The sequence below is a fragment of the Fusarium flagelliforme genome (genome assembly GCF_020744385.1).
Source record: "Fusarium flagelliforme strain FIESC 12 MPI-CAGE-AA-0113 chromosome Unknown B0J16scaffold_5, whole genome shotgun sequence".
Classification (NCBI taxonomy): Eukaryota; Fungi; Ascomycota; class Sordariomycetes; order Hypocreales; family Nectriaceae; genus Fusarium; species Fusarium flagelliforme.
Genome location: NW_025763507.1, coordinates 175,740 through 197,925, shown reverse-complemented (window position 1 = coordinate 197,925; position 22,186 = coordinate 175,740). Strand labels below are relative to the sequence as shown.

General features: G+C 48.9%; 9 protein-coding genes across 9 annotated transcripts; 1 reads left to right on the top strand and 8 right to left on the bottom strand.

The window, feature by feature from the left end:
• Positions 1 to 35: 35 nt before the first annotated feature.
• Positions 36 to 2,343, bottom strand: B0J16DRAFT_343527 (nucleoside phosphorylase domain-containing protein). The gene has a single exon (XM_046128056.1). The coding sequence runs from the start codon at positions 2,060 to 2,062 to the stop codon at positions 128 to 130; it is 1,935 nt and encodes a 644-aa protein (XP_045980756.1). The 5' UTR covers positions 2,063 to 2,343; the 3' UTR covers positions 36 to 127.
• A 182-nt stretch (positions 2,344 to 2,525) lies between these two features.
• Positions 2,526 to 4,322, bottom strand: B0J16DRAFT_288399 (amidohydrolase 3). The gene has a single exon (XM_046124179.1). The coding sequence runs from the start codon at positions 4,234 to 4,236 to the stop codon at positions 2,605 to 2,607; it is 1,632 nt and encodes a 543-aa protein (XP_045980755.1). The 5' UTR covers positions 4,237 to 4,322; the 3' UTR covers positions 2,526 to 2,604.
• Positions 4,323 to 4,952: 630 nt separating this feature from the next.
• On the bottom strand, positions 4,953 to 7,296 carry B0J16DRAFT_147685 (major facilitator superfamily domain-containing protein). Its single transcript, XM_046121996.1, has 7 exons — positions 7,060 to 7,296; positions 6,941 to 6,996; positions 6,804 to 6,874; positions 6,459 to 6,750; positions 5,621 to 6,397; positions 5,448 to 5,552; positions 4,953 to 5,363 (listed from the first exon to the last, which is right to left on the bottom strand). Exons 1-7 carry the CDS (start codon positions 7,124 to 7,126, stop codon positions 5,118 to 5,120), a joined length of 1,614 nt encoding a protein of 537 aa, XP_045980754.1. The 5' UTR covers positions 7,127 to 7,296; the 3' UTR covers positions 4,953 to 5,117.
• Positions 7,297 to 7,640: 344 nt separating this feature from the next.
• B0J16DRAFT_288396 (uncharacterized protein) lies at positions 7,641 to 9,285 on the bottom strand (the record flags this gene model as incomplete). The annotated part of the gene is made up of 3 exons (XM_046124178.1): positions 8,838 to 9,285; positions 8,473 to 8,733; positions 7,641 to 8,423 (listed from the first exon to the last, which is right to left on the bottom strand). The coding sequence occupies exons 1-3, from the start codon at positions 9,198 to 9,200 to the stop codon at positions 7,641 to 7,643; spliced, it is 1,407 nt and encodes a 468-aa protein (XP_045980753.1). The 5' UTR covers positions 9,201 to 9,285.
• A 992-nt stretch (positions 9,286 to 10,277) lies between these two features.
• B0J16DRAFT_147670 (fungal-specific transcription factor domain-containing protein) lies at positions 10,278 to 12,254 on the bottom strand. Its single transcript, XM_046121995.1, has 4 exons — positions 11,764 to 12,254; positions 11,489 to 11,712; positions 11,011 to 11,439; positions 10,278 to 10,960 (listed from the first exon to the last, which is right to left on the bottom strand). The coding sequence occupies exons 1-4, from the start codon at positions 12,230 to 12,232 to the stop codon at positions 10,562 to 10,564; spliced, it is 1,521 nt and encodes a 506-aa protein (XP_045980752.1). The 5' UTR covers positions 12,233 to 12,254; the 3' UTR covers positions 10,278 to 10,561.
• A 712-nt stretch (positions 12,255 to 12,966) lies between these two features.
• B0J16DRAFT_288390 (transmembrane amino acid transporter protein-domain-containing protein) lies at positions 12,967 to 14,517 on the bottom strand (the record flags this gene model as incomplete). The annotated part of the gene is made up of 2 exons (XM_046124177.1): positions 12,967 to 13,110; positions 13,162 to 14,517. The coding sequence occupies 2 exons, from the start codon at positions 14,515 to 14,517 to the stop codon at positions 13,054 to 13,056; spliced, it is 1,413 nt and encodes a 470-aa protein (XP_045980751.1). The 3' UTR covers positions 12,967 to 13,053.
• A 1,121-nt stretch (positions 14,518 to 15,638) lies between these two features.
• On the top strand, positions 15,639 to 17,412 carry B0J16DRAFT_147652 (amidohydrolase 3). The gene is made up of 2 exons (XM_046121994.1): positions 15,639 to 16,296; positions 16,358 to 17,412. Exons 1-2 carry the CDS (start codon positions 15,720 to 15,722, stop codon positions 17,386 to 17,388), a joined length of 1,608 nt encoding a protein of 535 aa, XP_045980750.1. The 5' UTR covers positions 15,639 to 15,719; the 3' UTR covers positions 17,389 to 17,412.
• A 561-nt stretch (positions 17,413 to 17,973) lies between these two features.
• On the bottom strand, positions 17,974 to 19,625 carry B0J16DRAFT_385383 (uncharacterized protein; the record flags this gene model as incomplete). Its single annotated transcript, XM_046131494.1, has 6 exons — positions 17,974 to 18,617; positions 18,663 to 18,740; positions 18,795 to 18,867; positions 18,919 to 19,050; positions 19,112 to 19,373; positions 19,420 to 19,625. The coding sequence occupies 6 exons, from the start codon at positions 19,623 to 19,625 to the stop codon at positions 17,974 to 17,976; spliced, it is 1,395 nt and encodes a 464-aa protein (XP_045980749.1).
• Positions 19,626 to 19,963: 338 nt separating this feature from the next.
• Positions 19,964 to 22,183, bottom strand: B0J16DRAFT_343515 (uncharacterized protein). Its single transcript, XM_046128055.1, has 2 exons — positions 20,443 to 22,183; positions 19,964 to 20,388 (listed from the first exon to the last, which is right to left on the bottom strand). Exons 1-2 carry the CDS (start codon positions 21,844 to 21,846, stop codon positions 20,041 to 20,043), a joined length of 1,752 nt encoding a protein of 583 aa, XP_045980748.1. The 5' UTR covers positions 21,847 to 22,183; the 3' UTR covers positions 19,964 to 20,040.
• Positions 22,184 to 22,186: the final 3 nt, after the last annotated feature.

Genomic DNA, 22,186 nt, shown 5'->3' with positions numbered 1-22,186 from the left:
CCGAAGGCTTGATGAACTTACGGACAGGAGCAAGACCGAGATTGGAACTAGTTGGATATACTAATAGGATTGTTAAAATATCTGAACAACCCTACCAAGTCCTGTCGTATATACTGGAACATTAGGCTTATTTTCGCCATTCTTCAAGGATCGCCTTCATATAAGCCGCGGCCGTCGCAGAGGCAAACCCTTGCCACCTCTTATCCTTATGACTGTCGGCATAATCACAAACACCCTTGATTATGATACAGGGCATGTTATCCCATACACCTCCACCTTCCATCTCGAAAGCTATAACCCCTTCACTCCGAGCGATGTCGTCCCGATCCCCGCCAGACTTCATAACTGTATCGCCGGAGGCAAACCGTCCGATGTGCAAGGTTAGACAATAGTCGACTTGTCCTGCTTGTCCCTCGCGTAGCCAATCCTTTTGTCGGTGCCGTGTGACTGACTTTGCTGTGTCGCACTTTAGCTCGGAGCAGGACGAGACGCGCGATTCTTCGCAGACGCCTCCTAGACAGCATTCCTCACATGAGGATAGATCCTGGTGCTTGTGGCGGTACTCTGACTGGAAGAGTATATCTGTTTGGGCGCCAGGATACGTGGCTATACTACCAAGTCCCTCTCTCACAGCTTCCATGTACATCACAGCCTTTTCGCTGAGCGCGTTTCTCGTACTGCGACCCTTGAGCTTTGCCAGAAACCCTAGAATCTCAGAAGGGGGCTTTCTCGTACTCTCAACTTTTCCGCTCTTTCTCAGGAATGTATCTGGATACTGCCGGCCAAAGTCGTATATGACAAGGTCTTCGCTGACAACGACATCTCCAAGCAAGAGTTCAGTACCATCTTCGAGAAATGGGACACCACCACATATTCCTACGAGCAATACCAAAGTTACCGTTGGGAACGTAGCCCCGCAGTGCGCTGCTACTGAGGCGGCATGGCGTGTACCCATACCGGGCATATGAACGAGTACAACATTATGTCGGCCGATGACACCAAAGGAATAGGTGTTAGTATCACCCATGGTCCGAACATACTCTACGGTCAGACCTCTGTCGAAAAGGGCTTGAACAGCATCAGCTTCCGGAGTCAAGGCGCATAGAACGGCGGTGCTGACTTTATGTTGGCCGATGGATTGGGGAGTTTGTCGGACTGCCTTCCTTGGTGCTGACTCTTGGCATACAACTTGGCGGTTCTGTTGCATTTCGACTTCCGTTCCCGTGGTAGCAACCACCTTTAAGGGTAGGTGAAGCTGGAGATCACGCTGAACCGGCGCATTCCTCTGACCCATTCCAACACGTTGATGACTGGGCTGAATCTGGGGCGTTGCGCCGACAATAAGAAGTGGTTCAGAGTCGGATTGGAACCAGATAGGATGGGTGGAGATAAGCAATACCCGTAGAAAGACCCCAGAACTAGCTTGCAATCGAGCCATGGTCCTTCTAATTTGTTCTCGCCATGTCTTTGCCTCTTCAACTCGTCCACCTAGAACGCTGACGTTCAGCACAAGGAACAAGCCCCGGGTCATCTTGATTACATCCTCCAAGATTCTGAACCATTGATCAAAGGTCGATGCTTCCATGAATCGCGGGACGAAGTCCAGTAGGAACTCGACAGGATTCGGGACCGACAGTTGTCGTAAAGCTAGAATCGCTAGGTGTCGAAGAAGCTGGCATCCTCCCCAGAGCTCGAAAAACTCAGTTGTAGAAGGTGACCGTAGCATGTACACCAAGGGATGACTTTCGGAAATATACTCGCATATCTCCGCGGAGAATCTTTCCGTGCGAGAGATAGAAGTATAAGAAGATTGTATCGAGAGCAAGGATGACTGTTCTGCAGTTGCCCAGTCGCGCACCTGCTGACTTCCCCACAAATCATCAGTGTAGAGATCCTCAGCGCCATGTCTGCTGGCATCTTGCAGATTCACGAGCTCTTTTCTGGAGTATTCAGGATCTAAAATCGTATAAGGGTAGCGACAGAATGTTGGTAAAGCCCAGCTGCTGACAATAAACGCGCGCTGCCTGTCATTATTTGACTCCTCCCGTAAGTCAAGACTCATGCCTGTAGGTATTCAGCAGGGAGAGGGCGTATGGTGTCTGGGATACTTATACCTTGAAGGAGTTTCTGGAGATGAACAAGCTCACTGTAATAGCTGTCGCTCAAATCACCTAATGATGAGATCCCAGTGCCGAGTGGATAATTCCATGGTCGTTTGTCTAGCTGTCTTTCAACCTCGTCGAGGAGTATTCTGCGACTTTCTTCCATTGGTAGCGTTCCTTTGCTTTGCTATTAAATGATGCCAGTCAAAAAGTTCCTTCATTGAAGTTTCTTATAATCAAGTACTAAATGATTTTCTTGCTTTTAGGTTTTATGCGGCTGAAAGATATTCGGCTTACTATGTGCAGTTACCACTGATTTGCCACGTCACCATGCATAAGCCAGGCTATAACCCCATAACACTTCAGATAGACTCTTACTGTTAGTAGAATAAACTATATTACTACGATATCTGTGTGGCATAACTTTATAATGAAAGTGTAAGTCTTTCAGCTTTGTTCCACCTCTTATTCAATTTGTTGTTTTTTATATAACTCCTTTCATCTACTCTGCTTGGTATACCTTGATCCCTTGCGACCACGTCTGCCAGACACTGGCTTCCAATAACCTTTCAGAATCCCAGTCGGCGTCCAAGACCAAGAAGTCAGCCTGAAGCCCTGCTTTCAAACTACCGACCCAGTCATCAGCAAAGCGTGAGTATGCAGCTCCCTTTGTGGCCGCCGTCATAGCGTTCGCCAGCGTCAGAGCGCCCGACGGGTTGACACGACCCTGAAACTTTCGATCGCTGACTGACTTACGCGTCGTCGCGGTGTACAGGTTCTTGAAGATGTCGTGTGCCGCTGTCGGGGCGTCAGAGCCAATGGCCACACAAGCCTTACCGTCAAGCATCTGGCGGAAAGGGAAAGCTCGCGCCATGGCTTCTGGCCCTACGAGCTTGGCGTAGTCGATTAGGCGCGCTGGGTCGCTGTGGATTGGCTGGACAGACGCTGTGATACCTAACTTGCCTAACCTCCTGGCATCTTCGGCGCTCGCGACCTCAAGGTGCTCAATGCGGTGGCGGCCGTTGGGGTGGCCAGCCGCCTCGATACAATCGACGGCCTGTGTTATAGCGGCATCGCCGATAGCGTGGATGGCGACCTGTAGTCCGTTCGCCACGGCCTCTTTGACCACTTGCATCATATCCTCGCGCGGCCACATGGGGTTTACGATCAGATTAGTGTCGCCGTATGGACGACTCAGCGCTGCAGTGCATCCGTCAACGACGCCGTCATTGATCAACTTGCAGCCGACGACGCAAAAGTCCCGATTATTCTGTGGGTGCCATCCGCGATGCATATCTAGGGCCTGATCGAGGCGCTGTCGCCTTACGGCGGGATCATCGTCGTAACGAATAAACCAATGCGCCGCTACGTGCAAGGGCAGTCTCCCATCAGGTGTTGTGTGGCGATAGGCCTGCAAGGCGTCCCAGATTTGGGTGTCCATGGCCATGTCGATGATGCCCGTGTAGCCTGCGGCAATGTACTGGTTAAAGCTGCTATCCAGAGCTGCTTGGAGATCTTCGGGGGTGCACTGCCCCAGCAAGTGTGGCCAAATAAATTCCATCGCCGCCGCTTCTGCGACAAGTCCAGTGGGCTTGCCGTCCTTGTCACAGGGAAGGTATTGCGGGCACGTCTCCTTGATGCGATCAATGGGCAGCTCATCGAGAGCCGTCGTGCTGCACCAGGTTGAATGAAGATCCAAAGCTTCAACGAAAATCGGCCTAGTGTCTAAATCGTCTAGCATGGTTGCGAGCACCTGCCCACCCGTGGTACATTGCTGCCATCCACGACACAGGATGCGAGGTAGCTCCGGGTGCTCCTTTGCATAGCAAGAGATGACATCTCGGATCTCAGTGAGCGATTTGCAGTCTTCCAGGTCCAGCTTGAGCAGCGAGAGTCCAAAGAAGAGAATGTGGACGTGCGCGTCAATGAAGCCGGGCACCACTATACGCTCCTTGAGATCGACCACGTCAGTCAGGACGGCGTCTTGTTTGGCTTGTTGGACTGCTTCGTCGGTCTCGGCGCCTACATGGACAATCTGGTTCCCTTTCACGACCATAGAGTCATGATGTATGCTGAGCTTATCCAGGGCATGGCCTGTGAAGAAGACGCCATTGGTAAAGACCTTGGTTGCCATTGTTGCGTGTGAGTCTTTTCCGTCAAAGTCGGTAGAGTCCAGGTAAGTGTGGTGCACAGCCCCTGGATATTCATCAAAGTACAGACTTTGCTGTCCTTCAGCGAAAGTGGACAAGCCATCTTATCAAGGATGCCACGATTTGAGTCGAGTCGAGGTTACCCGGTTCCGGGTCCACACCACTGAACAGCAATAGTGGACCACCGCACGCGGTCCCTTGCGCCAGCGCCATGATCTCTTGGGGCAAACTAGGCCTGGAAAAGCAGGTTTTTACGCCAATAGAAGCCCCATATCCTACTCCGTTACCGACAAGCTGTGGGGAAGCCGCCCCTACTAGAATTGGCTCATGACAAGCTGTATCATGAATAAATGACAACCAAGATCAAATGGAGGCTGCAAGGTGTTACCCACCTAGAGTGGTCGCAGCATTTTCCCCAACATATGCTTGCTGGTCAAGATCCATCCATCCATGATACTGTGGGGAGCGCCATGGACTGCCGGAGTTCCGGGGAACAGCTGACGTATGTATCGGCGCACGGCTGGGGAAGAGGTTGATCTGACTTGTCGCCTGTTCATTCCGCATTCGGACAATGTTCAACGTCTCGCCAGCTCCACGTAAGCAAGCTGTGATCGCCGAAGTTCGACCATACCAACGCCTTATCTCGCATTTCACTACATCATAACCGCATTCACTATTCAAGTCGAGTTCATTGAGAGTTTTAAAGGCTTTGTTGTAGGAGCAAAGAAGCGCGATTTAGTTGCCAATACCTAAAATTCTCGTCCCCTCTGTGGAAGGTTGGTTGCTCGGAGCTAGCGAAGTGCTCTATGTATACACGCAAGTAAGACACAAAGTAGGGATTACAAAATAGCAAAAACCATTCTTTTCACCCGTCCATATCGGACGACAGCCGAGCAACCTTTTCATACCGCTCTATAGAGGCAATGCGGCACTGCTTCCCCCAGATAGCCATGGGAATGCAGAGCAACCCAATACCAGTGCTGACACAACCACTTATGACACCAACGTGGGTGAGAGACATGTCATTGAGCCAAGTGACAAGGCCAAAGGGGAGACCGAGGGTGAACCCGTTGCGGATGAACGTAATGAAGACGAAGCTTTCAGCAACAGCCTGGCGATACACATCTAAGTCAGTACTCGGTTACCAGGGCCGGGAACCGGGGAGGCTTCGGAAAGGGAAGCCAAAGTCACGCACCTCTTTGTAAGCATCAATAACCATGGTGAAGGAAACGTCGAAGACAGAGCCCATGCCAAATGCGTAAATACTGCTGCCGATGCAGGGAAAGATCCAGTGCCATTGCTGCAGAGACTCATGTCAATAATGCTGCCCAAATACTGTCGGGAAACGTGTCGGTTTGTTCGACCCACCTTGTCAAGTGCCACTCCATACAGTATCAAGCCCGCTCCGAGGGTCATAATAGGAAGAGGCAGGATGTACAGTCTCATCTCAGGCTCAAACATACCCTTGTTCCGGCGAGCCAGCCACACAACCAGCCTGTCTCCGAGAAAGCCAGCGTACAGACTACCAATGATGTTCCCGATGAAAGGGCCAACAAGCATCAGACCAACGCCGGCGGTTCCAAAGTTGTACGGTGGTGCGGACATTACGATGGGGTTGACAGAAGAGATGAGCACGAGGAACGCGGTAACGTTGGCAGACTGAATGGCTGCGAACAGCACGTGCACCGTCAGGGCCATCCTCCACGGCGAAAGGAAGCCTTGGATCAAGGCTATGGATGGCGCCACGGAAACAAGGCGCATGCGTTGCCTGTAGGTGTTTGGAGGCGGAGGCGGCGCGTTATCCTGCTGAGGAGCCTTCTCAAAATCAGAAGCTTTAATATCAGCCGGGGTAACAGATTTCTGTTTGTTAGATTTCTCATCGTCGGCCTGCGACTCCATAGAAGGTTCAAGAGGCCCTTGTTGGCCCAGCGACAGAGGGGTGTAACTTGTCTCCTCGAATCCGAAAATGAAGATAACGGTCAGTAGGCTCAGGACTATACCTAATGTGTAATATGACCATCGCCAGCCTTGAGCCTCTGCTTGCACGCCTGCAATTGTTGGTATGATGGTGTTGCCGAGAACGAGGGAGATGATGTATCGGCCGTTGGCACTACCACGCTGGTGAACGAAGAAAAGGTCGGCAATCTACACAAAGTCCACTCGTCAACCAGCTTTCCTTCCATAGCATGTTCGATCAGGTACATACCGTAAGCTGCGCAATGGTTTCGTTCGTAGCACACGCCAATCCGTAGATAAGGTTTGTTATGTACAATTCGGGGAGAGTCTGCATCCTGGCGGACCACCAACTAATGGCCGCCATTACGGCTGTCGAGGTAATGTATGTAGATCGGCGGCCATATTTGATGGTAAATGGGATGACGAAAATGCAGCCGACTGCCAGACCGGCGACGTTGCAGGCCAGACCGGTGTTCAACTGGTCGAAGGAAAATCCCAGCTCGACAGTTATCTGTGGCCAAAAGATCGTCTGTATGATGATGCTGCAGGGGTCAGGTCAGCGTCGCCACGGTACGATATGGAAGCCGTAACATACGCGGTGAACATGACGATGGTCAGGGCACACATGAGGCCAAGGTTGACGGCTTTGCGGAAGAAAGACCAGTTCTTTACCATCTCTTAGCATCAGGTAGAAGCGTACGGTGGAGGCACTATTATGCCGGGAGCACATACAAGCGGGTCGTTTGGATCGTTGGTGGGCGTCGGCACCAGAACAAATGAAGTGGCATCTGTAGTATTTTCGTGTTAGTCCAGCCAAAGAGTCGTCTGTAGGGTATGAAGGTATAACTAACCGGATACCAAAAGGACACTGCCTGGAGGCATGGACTCCTCCACATCGGATGACTGCCCGAAGGACATTTTGGCTGGATAGTTTTTCGTATCACAAGGTAAGGAGTGAGTTGTTGTGAAGAAACTGTTGGTGGCGATAAAGACTAGTTAAGGTTTTTGAGGAGCAAGTCCTGCAAAGTCAGGACGATTAAAGGTACGGACTGTCGTCTCTTCAAGCATCGCAGCCTCGACTTTTATAATACCAGTTCCATGACCGAGAGGATGGGTATCGGTTAAGTCAATCCGAGCGCTATCTTTGTTAAATGTCATTGGCAGATGTCCCGGATATCGGTTATCTGCAGTGACGTTCCAACACCAGCTTGGAGTCGAGATTCCAGATTGCGGGGGATAGTTTGAAGGAAAAACTTGCCTATTTGAGATTAGTTGGGACACTTGGCCAACTTGGGCTTAGACTTCTAGAAATAATGCCAGGGTGGCTGGGATTATTGATTACGAGCAGCACATTTGTTGGTGTAAAAACCTGCCAATTCCAGCTTAGTGGGATCTTCAGGTTGATTGTCTTGAGAAGTAATGCCCGCAACTTTCAGAAAAGTGCCAGCTCCACTTGCCGTCTCCTGGCCTGCTCATCCATATCACACGAGTCGTCGTTCTTTTCCAGCGCCTCATCCAGGATTTCCATTACGTGGCCGACGTTAGCAGTGTCTCTGTATGGCTGGCATTGCCGATAGATATGCCTCAACGTATCAAGCCAGATAGTGTGGCGTCGAAGCAGTGCCACCTCCAGTCGGGCGGCGACAAGCGGATAGAGCAGGCTGTTGCAAGCGAGGCTGGCACTGTACTCCGGGCGACGGCGTGTCTCGCACAGGGCATCCAGCGCGGCGATTAGCCGACTTAGTAGAACCTCCGCACTAACGCGTGGGTCAACGGAGCTGGGCCCTGTCTCAACCGTCTTTGATCTCCTCGCTGTCAACACGCCGGCACAGCGATAAGCTTCCCACAAGTGAGTGGCCGGAACTTCACCGACCTCTCCTTGCCAATCAAGAAATCTTGATTCAGCATCATGTTGCTGAATAGCTGCGAATATGTCTAGAAGGGATCTGGGCAAGCCGGACATAGTCTCAATGCCGCCTAGAAATGCGTCGGCCCCATGAGCCCGCTCAGCTGCTCGTAGCTGTGCCCATATTCCGTTGGTCACAGTGCTGCGGCCGCGAACAAAAGTCGGCATGTCCAGGACGCCCATACACTCCACGAGGAATCTCGCAATCGGTTGGATTGACCTGAGCGTCTGGTTGAATAGGCGATGCGGGATCTTGTAAACATTCATCATGTGTTCCAGCAGGAACGACCATGGTGCTCCTTGGAAAAGCTATAACGAGATCTCAGAGAGACGTAGCTGGAGGAGTGGATTGACCTACGTGCAAAGTGCAGATGAAGATGCCGGCGCAAAGGACACCAACATCTAGTGATCCGCTGTATGTGTCGAGCTGGCGACGGAAGAGGGCCAGACCACGCGCTTGATACGGCTGAAAAGGCAGAGACACGTCCGAAGGGTCATTTAGATACAAATGCATGGCAGCTATAATAAGTGTGAGCACCGGGGACTGGCGAGATATCTCAGCGATTTGTGCTGGCAGGTCATCATCGCGTCGTGTAGAGTATAGCAGATAGATGTTTTCCTTAAAGACTACCGAGGTCAAGAATAAGCCATTGATCAACTAATACGTGTCACTTCCTTCTGATATTAATGAAAGTAGTCAGTCAAGTCCTTACATTCATTGACAAGATGAATCTCCTGTTGACGCTGCCGCGACGTCAACTCGGGAGCTTCTAGAACGCTGGTTTCCGATCCTTCGCCCATATTGGTGTCCTGTGGAGGGGAGGAATTGTAGAATGGTCCCTGTGGTGAATATACAGGCGAGGTCGGGGGCACGTCTGCAGTTGTTAGGTATGACGTCGAGCGGGCGGGCGTCGGTCTGCTAGTGAGGTGCCTCTGATATGCAGTGCCTACATCCCAGCGAAGGGGACGGTTATAACCATCACATTCTACGTCCAATGCTTCGCATGACCGGCAGTGCGGTCTTGTCTGGTCACATTTCCTGTGCCGTCGCTTGCAGTTTCCGCAACCACCACGGGAACGTCCCATGGCAACACGGTTGTAGTGATGGTCGAATATCTCCGCCAGGGCGATCCGGCTTTCTTTGTGGAGTAGTTGTTACAATGTGTAGCTGCTATATGGAAAAAGGAAGCGTGCTTCGGATACCACACATAAAATATACGTCAAGGTCCATTGTGCCATTGCGCACTAAGGGAGTGGACCCCATGCTCACGTAATCAAGGCACCTAGCCCAGCAGCAAGAGGTACGCTGGGGCAATTGCCAGCCACTGAAACCCGTAAATACTAGCTTGTAAACACCTTGGACGACTTAAGCTACCTACCCAATGTATTCAAACATCTCTCATTGCCACCATTATGAAGTAGATAAAATTCTGTAATGATACAGAGGGAAATTAAACAAAGGTGCTCGAAAGATTTTCAGATCCATGGATTGTAAGCCTGCAATGCCACGCTGGCTACCAATAGACAAAACTTCATCCGTCATCTCAACTGCCACAATTTCTGAGTGTAAACCTCCACTCATCATCAGAAGTGAGTCTTCACTAAGTCCCTCGCGGCGCGAATCGCATAATCCGGAAGCTTAAAGCTTCAGTCTAGACGTAAAATAAGTACAATTTGAGTTATATTATTAGTTTATTTTATTCGATGTATTAACCGTTTGGTTCTTTTAACTACCCTAGAGTGGTGTCCATTGAAAACACAGTACAATGTAAAGCACAGCAGACGTAAAATAGGTACAGTCCGAGGTATATAAAGACTAGTATGGGAGGAATATTGAAATAGGCTACTCTGGGATAATGAACTCCAGTCCAGGCAAACATGTTAAAGCCTCAAGCCTTTCCCTTTTCCTGAGCACGCCCAGCTTTGCAGAATCCAAACCCTCTAAGTCCCCGGTAGCCGGCTTGAAGAATCGGAGTTAACAAGATTGTCAATAGAAGTCTTATATAGCCATCGATACTTGAGCTGATGAATCTTGTGGCCAAAGCCACCCCGAGCTGAAGCCTTAACCTCAAATTGTTGCCAAGGAAGCAAGTTAGTGTCAACACTCCCTCTACTTCAGAAACCACAACAACCGACGGATCAAATACTACGGCTTCACGTTGGATTGCCCCAAAAGGTCTCCTTTCTCTTGCTGATATCGGCGCACTTCTAGGGTGCGACGTTCTTCTTGTGGGATCTAATGATCTTGCTAGCGAGGTCGGCACATTGGGCAACTGGGATCACCCTAGGTTCATTGCAGCTCTGCGATATGTTGGTGCTGCCACCAAAAAGCACAGCAAGATCATGTCAATCACCGGCTCGTACCATTGACCTAATATTCTGTTAAAGGCCATTCATGAGTTCGGTGCTAAATGGATTGTTGGAGGGCAGGATGTTGAATTCCTTCTTTATATCAGAAGAGCGCAAATGCCCATACCCTCCATGGCTTCCCTTGCACTCCACAGGCGACTTGGGTCTTGTCGTCGCTGCCTCCAAGCGTATTTCACGACACTATAGACTGTACCACAATTGGTGAAGCCTGCGTCGGAATGATCCATGAGCTTCTTCAACAGGTCGTCAAAATACTGCTCATTTGGAGGGAGAGCCATTGATCCGGCGACACATAAAGGCCACGGTGTCCCACGCAAGGAGACATCTGGTGGTAGTTGATCTAGCACTTCAATAACTCGCGAGACTGTTTCGTGAGGATCAGGTGACGTGATGCCGTGTTCTGAGGCAAGTGTGTAAAGCTGTACGAGCGCCGCAGTTGCAAAGAGGTGGGTTACGGAGCGATTGGTTTGAGTTGCCTGTTTTGGTTCGGTTCAGCAAGTCAACAGTAGCAGGGAAGTGTACGGACCGTTGATTCAGCACCAAGCGCTGTATCTATTCCATCAAAGATCCGTTGCTCCAGATCAGCAATACCAGATTGTAAATATGCCGTGCTAACAGAGTTAGCTCTTGAGTCCAGAGCCATCAAATCACCAATCACTATCATTATCGAGTTTTGACAGCCCATTATACGCGACATGTCAATCTTGCCAGCATTGAGCCAGTCGTGGTATGGTAGCTTGGGCGTGGTTCCCGTCGCCAATGGTGCGAGGATATCAATCCAAACAAGGTTTCCCAGAATAAACTTTTGCGCAGTATTCATACCTCTCTTAAAATCGAAGTTTGGACTCGAAGGACCGGACGCGTCGAATTCGAAATCGGAGGGTGTCAGGTTACGGATAACGGATACGAGAGCGTTGAAGTGAGCTTGCCAGTTATTCGTGCCACCTTGAAATACCTAGAATCAAGTCAGAAAAAAAGCACGGGCGTTATCAATTTGGCTGTACCTCGAAAGAGATCAAGAACATGCCGCCTGCAAGGAACTTGAGCCATTCCTCACTACTATCGGCGAAGCCACCCACGTCTCGGTGACTAACAACGTGTCGTAGCTCTTGTAGTGCTTTGGTATGATACTGCAACAGTTCATCTTCTTGGTTCTCGGCACGATAAGGTGAAAAAGTATGTTGATGAAATGCGGAAAGGGTCAGAGCTGCGTTGCGAAGAGGTGCATCTATTATTTAAGTTAAAAGGGATGAGACACGGTGAAGAAAGGTTCCCGTACTTCTCTCCAGGAGGAATAAGAGCCATCCTCGCCCTCCTTGGTCTGGAGCATCGACGTAAAAAGCATATTGGATGGGAAAGATATAGTCCAAGTAATGAACGAGATACTGTGCCTCTCGAAAGATTGTGTTTGTTGCTGATAAACTAGGTTGTGCTAGGTTGGCTGCCTGATCATCTTTCGGTTCAGACTCAGCTTGGACACGAGAGGCAAGAACTGTTTGGGCTGTTGATCGAGCAAGTTGGCGGTTCTGAATGGTTTTGACGCGTCGGAAGTTTTCTTTGACTGCAACTTTGATGCGTCTAAGCTCTTCCTGCAGCAGCCGGTCATCGCCCATCCATTCTGGTGCATCCAGGTCATATCCATGGCAGGTGATGTACCGAGTGCTGCACTCTTCGCAGTTGGGGACCGACTCGTCGCATCTTCGGTGGCGAATACGACATGTCCAGCAGCCCCTGCGTCCTCGGGGCATGTTGTGACTTATCTTTGTCAAGTTCGGAATTGAAACTTGCAAGGTGGGAAATCAGAAGCGAGATGCCGAAGAATCCACTTATTTCTATGGGGCAAGCCACAGCGCGAATTAGCGCTGATGCCAAAGTTAGGGTAGCATGGGACTTGGAGATAAAAGCGGCATTGCATCGGAGATCGTCGGCTCCAGGTTTCGTGGAAGATCACCATTGGACTGGGGTGAATTAACATTATTTCCCCGACTTTTTAATGTCATTTTTGAATAGTTTACCTAGACTTCTGGATGCAATGTAACTGTTTGGGGAATACTGGAGGGCGCTATCAAGACCAAGCCACGGTGTCTTGTATTCTCGGGGGGTTGTGGTTGACCTCTCCACCAGGAAACTATTCTACTAACAAAAATCCACTCTCAGCTGATTGCTTTACATACGGGGATGGATAACGCCCTTGCGCTCGGATCAGGAAACTATTCATACCCATTGAGATAAGACAAATCTCCACTTGTGCAAGATAACAGCACATGAGTCAATAGTCACGCTTCACAGTCCCACAAAAAGGCCAGTTTGATGTCATTATCTAGTTTCCATAGCTGACTGACTTTGGTAGGGTACCGGGTAGCCACTTGTTGGATTGAGCATACAGTCTACAGAGTTTTAAACCTCGAGGCAAAGAAAGTCTTCAGTCTCTGAACCTTTCGAAGATCTTGAGAATGCATTTACTTGAGTACATCTAATTTGTCATTGATGTTGTATAACATGCTAAGGTGATAGTATAGATTCATGTAGATAGTTCAGGTGTCCAGAATCGTTAAAGTAACCAACATTTTTAATCCACATTACAGGAAAAGGGCCGACCAACTTCGCCACGGTTAAATTTCGCAATCTGTGATGATATTAGCTCCATGTGTTGACGTAGGCAACCAGAAGGGCTTACGATTTGGTCGATACTGGCATAGGTGCCGGCAATAAAGACAAAAAATCCTACGATGAACACAATCAAGTTGCAAACTGCACGCTTGACGTTGTACTTATCATACCAGTTTCCTTCCTTGAGAAGGCGGAACCACATGATAGGAGGAATCCAGAAAGAGAATCCAGATATGAAAAGGGCAGCGCAGATTGCCAACAGCTCAGAGAAAAAGGGAATAGCCTCGGCAACAACCCACGAGAGGAAGATGACAAAGGCAACGACAGCCAACCACGAAATCCAACCCTTTCGGGTATTAATGAACCGAGTGATTGAGTCCTTGTAGAGTCGGCCGTGAATGAAACGGCAAGCTACCGTGGCGTTGATAGAACCTGAGATATAGATAACTGGTAATGCAACGCCAAACGCGACTTTCGACACCAAGGGGCTTGCCGATAACAAGGCCGGGGATTGAACTTCCTGGCCAACGAAGGCATAGATGACTGATCCAGTGATTGTATAGAGAACGATCTCTGTGAGACCTAGAGTGAGGATTGATTTTGTAAAATCGGCCGGCGTGTGCATTTCCGACATGAAGGAGAACTGTGCCGCGGCAAATGCGTACGAGAAAACAATATTGGAAACAGCGGTAAGAGCCTGGGTGAAGCTTAGGTCGTTCTGTGGCCAGGCTGACCAAGTTGAAGATGAGAAACCACCTGGTGCCTCTGACCTCTGGATACCCGTAGCAATAATCGTAATACCGATTGCAAGGATGATAGAGATAAAGTCAACGTAACCAAGGATCGCAATTTCGGTGAATGAAGGTGGGATCGCAAGTACCAGAAGGATAACAGCAGAGATGACCCCAAACATCAGGGTACACACACTGCTTCCCGTGATCTTGACGAGGGCAATTGTACCCGTCAAGCAATGTGAGCCGGTAGCTAGGACCAGCAATCCTACAAACACCGCAGCAAAGAGCTTATCACCGATGCCTCCCATCAAAAGTCGGCCCGCATCAACGTAATGATCGATGTGAGGATATTTGAGCTTGACGAGGCCGACCATGTAACTGGCATACATGGCAATGAGACCGATGCCAACGCAAGCCAAAACTCCAATAACCATTCCAAGTGTAGCAAAAGCTCCAGGAAGGCTCAGACTACCAAGGGCTATCGCTTGAACGATGAGGACAACGGTGAGGCGCTTCCAACCTAAGCGTTGGAAATGGGCGGTGCCTTGAATGGTCTTTTCTTTTTCGAGGTCTGCTTGTAACATATCGGCCGTGGCTTCGCCGAAGGAGGCTTGTCGATGAATCTCATTCTGAGGTTTTTGGCTTGGGACGATATCATCTAAATCGTTTTCGATCTTCTGGTGACTCATTTTGCTGTTTTGTCGAGCAGCCATCACTAAGGGCGGGTGTTCTTCAGAAGATGACCAAGTGATTGAGATAGAGCGTATTGACGAGAATCAGAAAAATATGGGAAGAGAGATGCCGAGAAGTTGTGATTCTGGGGAAGGGATGGAAGTTATATCCTCTTGGGACAAAAGCCAATCCTGCGTTAAGTAAGTAATGCTACCCTCGGGCCATGTTCCCCGTGGGGTGCCGATGGAGCTCGCTTGGGGTAACCATTTGCCCGTACGTAAACTTTGTATCTAGGGCGATAGGCGCAATTCGGACATTCGGACGATACCGCCAAACATTATGAATTTAGAATTGTCAAAGGACGTTGGCTGGCTGATCAATACAACATCTTATCCCGGCCCAAGCGAACCATCGAGCAACTGGGCCGGGGTCCGTAGGCCATGCTTTACCGAACCAATATTTTACCAATTAGAATCTCAGTAGGGCGAGACAATGAGTGGGTTCTTGCAGGCGTAGGGCGCGGTTCGAACAAGCTTTAGGGTGTGGTGGTAGGAGCCATTGTCTCATCGCCAACACAACTTATGGGAACGACGACGGCATCACCCAGCCATGCAGTGCTCTTCAAACAGTGTCATTGTATTCCGCAAGCAAAGTGGCATTGAATTATTCAGCGCTGTGTTGATAGAGTGTATTTTGAATAGGATTGGGACGCATCTGAGGACTCCGCGGTCCACACTCCGCTTTCTGAAGAATCTGTTAGTCATAATTTACGACTCTAATTCCGCATCATCAAGATTGACACACTCGGAAATGGGGAAGTGTTGGGGCTCAAGCGGGGAACTAGAAGCTGAGAATATTAGCGTCAGTACTGTATCACACAAGCAGAATGCTTATTGGACAAGCGGCCGGGCCGCAAGTTTGGATGTGGGGTTCATACTGGGAAGGAAGGTGGGAATTCAGATGAGGGTAGAATATCAAAGTGCGTGTAGAAATCATCTCTGGTTCAGCCACAGAAAGTAAATTAGACAACGCGCGTGTGAATTATTTTAACCCAGATACTCAACTTCCACACGCCAGAGATTGTAGCTCTCTGACAACCTCTACAATTTCTTTTTTTTTCTTCTCCTTCTTTTTGAAGGTCCTCATAGTCTTGGTTTCCAGAGACTGCATTATCAGGCCACTTTACTGATATACGACCTCCGGAGATAACATCGGCGCCATGGCCAAGACCCTGTTCGTCAATGGCCGCATTCTATCGAAGGCCGAAACCGGCCTCAATGGCGCTGCCCACTTCTCAGACAGCATGTTGGTACAAGGGGACAAGATCGTCGCGGTCGGATCTCGCCACGACATCGCTCAGGGTCTCAGTCCAGATGTAGAGGTTCATGACCTCAATCAGCGGTTCGTGCTTCCCGGTTTCATCGATGGTCATATGCACCTACTCTTGCTTGGCCAGTCTCTCCGAAAACTCGATTTATCCAGATGTAAAAATCTTGACGATATCCGATCGTGTATACGACGTTACGCAGCCGAAAACCCAGAAACCCCGACTATTCTCTGCAAAGGATGGAGACATTACATGACCCCAGATGGGGTGACGGCTGCTATGTTGGATGATCTCGATCCACGACCTATCTTTATTGATGCTGGCTCCCTGCACTCCTGTTGGTGTAATACTGCAGCTCTTAAAGAACTTGAGGTTGCCGATATGCCAGATCCAGCTGGTGGCAAGATTTATCGAGATGCCGACGGGAAGCCGTCAGGTCTCTTGGATGAAGGCGCGATGATGTCAATCAGTAAGTGCTACTATTGATATTAGCTTTTCACCAGGAGTTCACGAATAACCGTATCGAACAGTTTGGCCATTCCAAGCAAAGTCATCGCCCAAGCATGAGCGCATCGAGGCAATCCGCGCTGCCATACAAGAATACAACGCCGCTGGCTACACTGGAGCGGTGGAGATGGCTATGGACGAAGAGGCTTGGGACGCCCTCGTCTCGCTTTACAAACAAACGCCCAATCTTTCACTCCGAATCGCAGCACATTGGCTAATTAAGCCAACTGCTGACCTTGAGAAGAATTCGAAACAAGTGCAGAGAGCCATCGAGTTGAGCAAACAGTACAACTGTATGACAAGTCCAGACCTTCGTCTTGTCGGAATTAAGGTTATCACAGATGGTATTGTCGATGCCTGTACCGCTTACCTCTCTGAGCCATACGCTACTGCAGGTAGTCCACCGCCAATCTGGGAACCAGAGTACTTGGAGCCAGTCGTCAAAGAGGCCGATGCAGGTGGATTACAGGTTGCCCTTCATGCAATTGGTGACGGTGCAGTCAGAATGGCCATCGACGCTATAGAGAAAAATGCAACGCCTGATCGACGGCATCGAATTGAGCATCTAGAGCTTGTCTCTCCTGAAGACGCCCAAAGACTGGGGAAGTTAGGGTTGACAGCGTCTATTCAACCCATTCACGCAGACCCTTCTGCTTTAACCACCTGGCCTGAACTAATTGGAGAAGAAAGATATGAGCGGGCGTTTGCGTACCGAGAATTTGCTGATGCTGGCGCTTTGATGGCGATTGGCACTGATAGTCCTACTTCACCATGGTCGCCTATGCATAATTTCCACGTGGCTATTAACCGACAGTCCTCGAAGGATCCTGAGAACGGAACGGTTGTACACGAACATTTCCGACTGGGAATGTGTGAGACATTCGTCGCGGGCACAGAAGGCGCAGCTCGAAGCGTTTTTGCAGAAGATCGTGTTGGAAGCTTGTCTGTTGGAAAACTAGCAGATTTTATTGTTGTTGATATGCAGTGGAATCCCAAAACCTTACTTAAGGCTGAGGTGAAGGAGACTTGGTTTGGGGGGGCAAGAGTGTTCTAGGCAGAGGATTGAAGAACCATTCAATAAGGATGACCTATCTACGCGAGGCTATATACTCGGTTGGACTTGTGAGTTACAGATCTTGGGCCATATCCAGGAAGCTATTGTCCTTTCCACAACCCCGTCCAGTAATACCATTGCGTCTATACGGCAACAGTTTGAGAGGCCAACAGGCATCTTTCGCCGGCCGGTTTTACTTGGACGCAAAGAGGTGAACGAAGGAAGCCTGGGTAAGGACCTTGAGCTTTTTGTAGCTTTAGGCATACTTGACATTGATGATGAGGGTATCGAAAACGTCTGGTGTTTGCAACTTACACTTGAGGAGGGGTTGATGCTACATAAGAAGGACGATGGGACATTCCAGCGTATGGGACTATTTCAGCTATACAAGGAAGATTGGTTCAATGATGTAGAGGAAAGTGAAGTTAGGTTAGTCTACTAAGCTCTGATTTGACTTCTGATGTGATTAGAGTCATCGTTGCAGCACGTTGAATAGAGATGAATATCACTCTAACAAAATCTCGAAGCACAGAACCAGACAACAAAATATAACAATGGGCGTCATATAGCCCGGTCCACTAATGTCTAGAAGTGAGTCTTCACCAAGTCCCTCGCAGCCCGAATTGTATACTCCACAAGCTCAAAGCTGTTCAGTCCAGATGTAAAATAAGTATGCTCCTTCCCTTGAAGACTATTAAACTTCTTGTACCAACCATCCGCCAATGACTCCGGACTAACATGAGGAAAATAGGGAATCTTTCCGCTAAACGCACGAATATCTGCAGCATCTAATGCGACACTCTTGGCATTGACCTTTCCCAGGTCTCTGTTGATCTTGCTCAAATCCTGGACAAGATGCTTCTTGACGCGGACAGGGTTAGGATGGGCAGGATCGTCTACCGAGTAAACGTTGACAATATCGGAGTTTGCGTGCAGTGGAGTCAAATAGACAGGTTGACCCTCAGGTTTGAAAGGAGCAAGTGGGTTCGGAAGTTCTTGGGAAACGCTCAGATTGTGGCCGAGGTGGCTCATGCGAACGGCTGATGAGAAGTAGCCATTAACGTCAACTTGAGAAAAGAGGGTTTTCTCGGCGGGTGAGAGAGATAAGCCGGACTCTTTGAGAGCATCAGATGTGGGAGGGAATGCGAGGATAACGTCGGAGCAAAGCTGTGTTTTGGTCTGTTTGCTTCCAGCAGTACGGTATTGAATGCTTGGCTTGGTTTTTCGTTCTATATTTGTTAGCTTTACTCTGGTACTCGCGACGAATCACATACCGATATGCCCAATTCTTGCGTTCAAATGGACTGGTCCTTTGAGGTTCCGAGCCGCTTTCTTAAGAACCTTGTAGAAGTCTTTGTGGAGTCAGCTATCACTGCTGCATAGCACTTCAATACTAGAGAGTTTACCTGTTTTGTAAGGCTGGATGGCGCCAATAAAGCTTCCGACGATGTCCGGCGCGTAGAATTGCAAGTAGTATAACTATAAGGACTTAGCCTGGGGATCAAGGAAGTGAATCTCTGTGTAACTTACTGCCGGAACTTGAGTATAGTCGCCGTATCCATAGTTACCGGCGCTGCGGTTGATGACCGAAGCTATAATTGGAAACTTGTTTGCAAGAAGCCAGTCGTTTCCGGGAACCATAAACTCTTTCGGGACACCATTCTACAAGCCAAGGTCAGTACGGAGGCAAAACGTAAGGGCCAAAAAAATAAAATAAACTCACCTTGTAGCCAGGGACAGCATAAGGAGCAAATCTCTTTTGCCAAACAGTGGCATATCGCGCGAGCTCTTCCTGCAAAGCCTGGGCAGTAGCGGGAGAAGGTGGCTGCATCAAAGACGCAGCACCCGTCTTCGGGTTGTAGGTGTAGCCGAACGCGGGATCAAACTCATCAAACGCGACACCGGAAGACTTGACAAATGCGTAGGTTTGAGCATAACTCGGACTTCCAGTGAAAAGCACGGCGCCTAAAGGAAAGTATTGGCCGCTACATGGGTCAGCGGACGGCTTCACAGTAGGAATGTTCGACTTACTCTTCATAATGAGACTGGCATTTTCCACCAACGGTATTGCGTTTCTCAAAAATGACAGTCTTGTAGCCCTTGTCCTCGAGTGCCTTTGCAGCTGTAAGGCCGCTTACACCAGCGCCGACAATGCAAACCGGGGATTTGGACTTGGGTGTAGCCGCTGCATTGGCCAGCGAGGCCACAGCAGTTACCAAAAAATACAACTTCATCATGATTGTTGAAAAGGTCCGAGTAAGCGGGCATAAGTCATGCAGATCCCTGGGTTTTATTGCATTTGGACCTTCCGCTAAGACACGGAAGTTGCGGCTGAGGTCCGTAGGGCTAAACAAGCCACCACGGTCCAGAATTAGAACTATTGAACTAATGTCTCACGCGTCAGCATCACATGTCACAATTGTACCACCATCTGAGATACTATTGAATTTTATCTCCCTTTTCTTCTCAGCCTCAAATTGGAAGATGACTATTAGTGGCGTCTCACAGGATCAGAGGCTGGCGCAGTTTGTCTCAGATTACGCCGTCAGCACTATTCCGTAGTCATTCTCCAAAAGCAAGTACGAGAAATAATATAATCCAATGGTATCTATCTATGTCTTAGTTCCCTTTCTCACAGGTGAGTCCTAGCGTTTATCCTGAAATCCTTTCCTTAAATGTTCTAGTTTGCTTAACCAGATCATCAAACCTGACAAGTTCGATTCCATCCTTCTTCGTTACCTTCAAAGGTTTCGTTGCGACCCAAGCCCTATAAAGAAACTTATAATCTTCATAGTTGTGGCTGTTGGCATAGGCCATATCTATAATACATTCGGCCTCCAATATCCTTTGAATTGCTTTCGTCCAATGACTAAAATGATCGAAGTTGTAGTCTCCGTTTATATGTCGTGTCACTATTGTCTGGATTGGAATGTCTGCCTGGATGATATCGGATCTCGATTTCCTGGTCTTATCCGTATCCGCACGAAGCTGGACCGTGTACTGTGTTGTTATCAGTTCTGTGTTACAGTTGAAGATGGACAAGCGTTGACGTACCTCCTGCATAGTTCCTTGGACCTTTCTCCCCCCAACTTCCGGTGTATCTTGCGTGAGTGCTGCCTCCATCCCCTGTTTCTCTACTACTGGGTGAGGAGGAATGTTAAAATTCTGGATTGCTCCAATTTTCTCCAAAAACTCGACCTGATTTTTGAATGTATGACTTGGAAGGTGAATGTGTACACGGACATGTCTCCACCTATCCTGTCCAAGTTTTCTTTCGGCATAGGCGATCGCATCATGGATAAGTTTCCATGTCCGTTTGATATGCATTCCAGCAGCAAAATTCATTTCCAGAGCTAGGATAAACTTTTTCACTACTTTTGTAGTCCAGGATGTGGGCCTTAGGAAGTACCTGTTACTAACCATGCGGTACGGCGAGCATGTCACAAAGGTAAATCTTGTTTGAGTGTATTCGTGATGGTCGGTTCGGGCTACAGCTTTCAAGATCGCTTCTGGAACAGGTCTTTCGAGGACGTAGTTGTTGAGCTGCGTGTGGAGGCCATAAGCGATCATATACACTTTTTCTGGTGTGAGATCTTTGATTTGTACTTTTGGTTGTTCTTCTTCAGGCTGTTCAGTAAGTAGGTCTGGCGAGTTTGATGATTCCTTATCGGTGCTTGAACCTCTCTCTGTGATGACTTCTTGAACGCTATTTCTTAGACCAGGCAGCGAAGTAGATGTTTGGGTTTCTTCAGTTGCATAACTGTGACCGAGGGACTTTGGCGTCGTAGGAATCAAAGACTCTTTTCGTATATTTCGAAGCTCCGGAGTTGGTTTCAAGTCGGGCTGTAAACTTTCAGAGGTGACATCAAGTCTGGATAAGGCGCCCTCATTTGATGCTTGCGTAGCCTCGATATTATCCCCCCCATGTTCCGACAGCGGTTCAAAAAGTGACAGGTCTGGGAAGAGATGATCAAGAGAATCTGCAAGACTAAGAGGATATGCATTTTTGAATATGGCTTCACCATTTGTGGATATTGGGTGAGAACCTTGATTGACCTGAACTACTTTTTCATTCTTGGAGTTCAAGAGAGAAAGGTCAGACTGGCTTGGGGCGTGCGAGGTCTCCTCTCCCTCATCGATAAACGACAGGGCCTTTGAGCTTGCGCGGTCACTGAAACCCCCATCGACATCGAGGGTCGATTCTGTATAAGCTGCCATGTCCTCAAGAAACTTTTGCAAGATATAATCGTTGGGTGCAGCGGCTGTTGCAGGCAGCCGTTCTTGAAGTCGTGCAATTTCTTCAAGAATCTGAGATGTATCGTCTTTGATAGCGGCTGTATCATTCCGGATTTCTGTAGTATCTGCCTTGATGTCTTTCGTGGCAGATAAAGTGAGCATATCAAGTGCTAGTTCAAGAGCCGACTTGTGAGCTTCTAGACTGGATCTCAATTTCTGCATGTCACCTTGGCCATTGAGCACCCACGCGGCCTTGTTTTTGACCTTTCCGTCCCCATATTTTGTTATACATGTCTGGATGTCGATGACAACCGAATTGCAATTTGTCACGATGTCAGAGACGTGGCGCTGAATTATCTCGGGAAATGGCTTTGTATCATCTTTCGCATCCTCTTGAATCAGCTCAAGAGCTGTTTGAAGGGAATGTAGCTCGCGCGACACGCGGTCCAAATCGGTGCGAGCTTCTCTGCAGCTTCGGACAAATGAAGTAATGGACAAGGTTAAGCTTCCGATGGTCGTTATGAGACTGGCGCATCCAGTAGCGATTGAGAGGGGATCCATC